This window comes from Mandrillus leucophaeus, unplaced genomic scaffold, assembly GCF_000951045.1.
Source record: "Mandrillus leucophaeus isolate KB7577 unplaced genomic scaffold, Mleu.le_1.0 Scaffold603, whole genome shotgun sequence".
NCBI lineage: Eukaryota > Metazoa > Chordata > Mammalia > Primates > Cercopithecidae > Mandrillus > Mandrillus leucophaeus.
In genome coordinates this window covers 286281-290462 of record NW_012106509.1, presented here as the reverse complement: position 1 = coordinate 290462, position 4182 = coordinate 286281, and the positions used below count along the sequence as shown (strand labels likewise).

General features: G+C 38.5%; 1 protein-coding gene across 5 annotated transcripts in view; it reads left to right on the top strand.

The window, feature by feature from the left end:
• CAV1 (caveolin 1, caveolae protein, 22kDa) overlaps positions 1 to 4132 on the top strand; it is a 34635-nt gene extending 30503 nt beyond the window's left edge. For all 5 annotated transcript variants that reach the window (XM_011999834.1, XM_011999835.1, XM_011999833.1 and 2 more), the window contains exon 3: positions 3466 to 4132. In XM_011999834.1, the coding sequence (XP_011855224.1) occupies positions 3466 to 3807 (342 nt within the window). In that variant the 3' untranslated portion in view covers positions 3808 to 4132. The remainder of the gene's footprint in view (positions 1 to 3465) is intronic.
• The last annotated feature ends 50 nt before the right edge of the window (positions 4133 to 4182 follow it).

The window sequence follows — 4182 nt, the reverse complement described above, 5'->3', positions numbered from 1 at the left end:
AAGAAAGAAAGAAAGAAAGAAAGAAAGAAAGAGAAAGAAAGAAAGAAAGGGAGAGAAAAGAAAAAAGAAAAGAAAAGAAAGGAAGGAGAGAGGGAAGGAAAGGAGAAAGAGAGAGAAAGAGAGGAAAGAAAGAAAGAGAAAGTAAGAGAGAGAGAGAAGGAAGGAAGGAAGGAAGGAAGGAAGGAAGGAAGGCAGGCAGGCCGGCCTAGTCACCAAAAGCAAGAAATTTTTTTAAATGCTACTATCTATTGGACATTTACTAATCATATTGCTATGCTCTGCACCCATACTAAGTACTTTATATAAATTATCTCATGTACTGCTCTAAAACTAATTACTGCTGTGTAAATGGAGGTAAAAAGAAACTAAGCTTTATTTCTGACTCTATTGTTCCTTTAACTGGCCTTGCTTTCTTTCTCAGCTGCACCTAATTGGCTGTAATTTTAGTTTTCTTTTAAACTGCCTTAAATATTCAAGACTAAGGAGCAATAACTAACTGAATATATTTATATAACATGTTATTTTTGTCATGTTACTTTCCACCACTGGAGACCTGCTCTAAATTCACTTGGACATTTGAGGATAAATCATGCTCACTAGCAGTTTCTGAAAATGCAGTTTCACTGAAAATACAGGCATCAGAAATTTTGTAAGAAACTTAAAAGAAAGTATAAGAATCTCTAATGTATTCATTGAAAAATAATTTGAATTTATGCTTAGAAAAATAGAATTATTATTAAGAAATCTTACATACTCATGTTTATAAATATCTTCACTAAAGACCAATTGTATATATGGCGTAACACTGTCCTCAAAGAACATGCCGTGAGAATTGTTGCAGTTACCAGAGGGTTAAATTTGGCTAACTCATTTTTATTAATGTGCCTTTTAATTATGAAATAGCATACTCACCTTAGAGAAAATTTGAAAAACATTTTTGTAAAGTGGTGCAATGTTGAAGAAAGTTGATAACTTTCAGGCCAGATTTAAACCTCAAATCTACCTCTCATTTACCTGGACAACTCATTAGCATTTCTGAACCTCACATTTTTTCTATAAAGTGAGAATATTATATTACAGAGTTGTTGTCAGTTAAATGAGAGCGGTGTCTGATCATAATAACCAGTCAACAACTGTTCACAACTCTTCCCCTCCTAGGAAAAGGATCTCAAGGCAGACCTGCTTCGGGTCTGCTCTGTAAAGAGGTAGGAATCCTCTGCTCCCAGTAAATTGCTTCCTGACCTTCTTTGGTAACAGACTATTTTTAAAAAAAGTGATGGATCATTTCCCATTATACAGTCAAAATGTGTGTACCCATCTCAGGGCAGTCATGGGTGACCATTGCCCATCTTTTGACCCCAGATTAAGAACACCTGCTGTACTATTTTAATTCTGCCTTCAAATCCTCTTACAAAACAAAGACATCTTTAAAAAATAAAATTCTTTAGGTGTCTTGCGGTTAAATGCAGGGAAACCACAGCCCCTTATTTTTGATAGTTTTGGGAAGAATGCAGTGTCAGAACACAAACCCATAATAGACAAATAATTTGCACAGAAACTTCATAAAAGTATTGACCTGATTTGCCACCTTTTAAAACACACAAGTAAATGTTTACCCTGTGTCTAGATCCAAATGGGTGAAGAAAAAATGAGTGACAATAAATCTACTTAAGCTCACTTACATAATTGTGGCCATACCGTTTTTTTCACATTACATTATTAGAACATTGGACAATAAGTCAAGAAACAGAATGTTCTACAAAGTAAACTTTAAAAATTGGTAAGCATCATGTACTTTTTCCAGAAGACATTTTATTTTGTTGAATCAAAGGTGGCTTTTTGGCACTGAGCAGCTCCGTGGAGTCATGGCAGTCTTTATTCCCTAATCCTGAGCCTGCCTGTCACTGCTGGCAGTCATCCACTTGTTTGGATTTCAAACTGCATTAAATCCTTTCCTATAGCTGTCACTGCCAAGCAGTTGCACTGGCTCTGTCCTACCTTTCTGTTGGTAATTCTGTTTTTAATCCTATGCTTCAGTGTAGTTTATATAAACCTTTACAGAGGGATAAAACTTCCTGTAATTAATTGTTTGGGTGAACGTGTACTTGGGAGAGCTATTGGCAAAGGGGCCAAATTTGCATTCCAGCTCCTTTCATCCCCACCCTTGAGCTAACCAAGTCTTGTGGATTCTTCCCTTAGCATCTCTGGAAACTTCTTTTCTTTTCTTTTTTTTTTATGACCACCTTTCCAGTCTTGGCTCTTCAAACTTGAGTGACAACAACAGTCTCCCTGCCTTGAGTCTCTTTCCTCCTTCTCCCACCGTGCATACGGTTGTCAAACTCATCTTGATAAACTAGTGTATCGATTGTGGCTACACTCCCCTGCTCCCACATCTTCCATAGACCCCACTGTCTGTAAAATAATATTCAGTCTGTCTCAACCCATCTTTCCAGACTTGGTGACACAGGTCTACTCTGCCTGAGACACTCGCTGTGACACCCTTGCTTGTTCCTGGGGCTTTGACACATTTCCAAGGTCCCTTTCTTCTTCCTCTCCAAATCATACCCAATTGCCCAAGCCCTGCTCAAATCTCCCCCCTCATGAAGACTTCTTGATGCCTCCCAGCTCACCATGATCTAATTTCCTGAAGTAATTATGCTAACTGGACATTTGAAGAATTATTAACCAATTATGAACTAACTGCCCCTTAACATTGCATGTGTAGTTGTCTTCAAAGGCTGTTAAATTATGTCATGTTCATTACATTGTACTGAGTGCCTTGTATCCTTATCCATGTTTGGGGGTTTTACTTTAAGTCAAGAAATTTAATCACATCCATTTGGTTTTCTCTAGAGCTGCAGTTCTCAACCTTTTGTGTGGTAGAGACACACCTAGAGAACATGTTAAAAAAATCTCCTGGGTTCCACCCTTGAGAGAAAATAAGGTCCAAGGGGAACCCAAATATCTGTGCTTCAGGTCAGCTTAGTGGCTCATCCTATTATACCAATTCCTCGGAAGGCCAAGGTGGGTGGATTCCTTGATCTCAGGAGTTCAAGACCAGCCTGGGCAAAATAGTGAGACCCCGTCTCTTAAAACAAAAATTGGAAAGAAAAAAAAAAAAAAGGATTAGCCCAGTGTGGTGGCATGCACCTGTGGTCCCAGCTACTTAAGAGGCTGAGGTAGGCAGATTGCTTGAGCCTGGGAAGTCGAAGCTGCAGTGAGCCATGGTCATGCCACTGCACTCCAGCCTGGGTGACAGAGCAAGACCTTGTCTCAAAAAAATAAAAATGAAAAAATCTGTGTTTCCAAGTTCCAAGTGATGCTGATGCTGCTGGTTGCCTTTAAGCATCTCACAAAGAACAAACTCATAAATGCTAATACAGTATATGTCTATGGATACTGAATAGTGGGTTTTTTCTCTTTTCTTCTATTCCGTGCTCATGTTCTGTCACTTCTTCCTTTTAGATTGACTTTGAAGATGTGATTGCAGAACCAGAAGGGACACACAGTTTCGATGGCATTTGGAAGGCCAGCTTCACCACCTTCACTGTGACGAAATACTGGTTTTACCGCTTGCTGTCTGCCCTCTTTGGCATCCCAATGGCGCTCATCTGGGGCATTTACTTCGCCATTCTCTCTTTCCTGCACATCTGGGCAGTTGTACCATGCATTAAGAGCTTCCTGATTGAGATTCAGTGCATCAGCCGTGTCTATTCCATCTACGTCCACACCGTCTGTGACCCACTCTTTGAAGCTGTTGGGAAAATATTCAGCAATGTCCGCATCAACTTGCAGAAAGAAATATAAATGACATTTCAAGGATAGAAGTATACCTGATTTTTTTTCCTTTTAATTTTCCTGGTGCCAATTTCAAGTTTCAACTTGCTAATACAGCAACAATTTATGAATGAATTGTCTTGGTTGAGAACAAAAAGATCACTTTCTCAGTTTTCATAAGTATTATGTCTCTTCTGAGCTATTTCATCTATTTTTGGCAGTCTGAATTTTTAAAACCCATTTAAATTTTTTTCCTTACCTTTTTATTTGCATGTGGATCAACCATCGCTTTATTGGCTGAGATATGAACATATTGTTGAAAGGTAATTTGAGAGAAATATGAAGAACTGAGGAGAAAAAAAAAAAGAACCAACAACCTCAACTGCCTACTCTAAAATGTTGGTC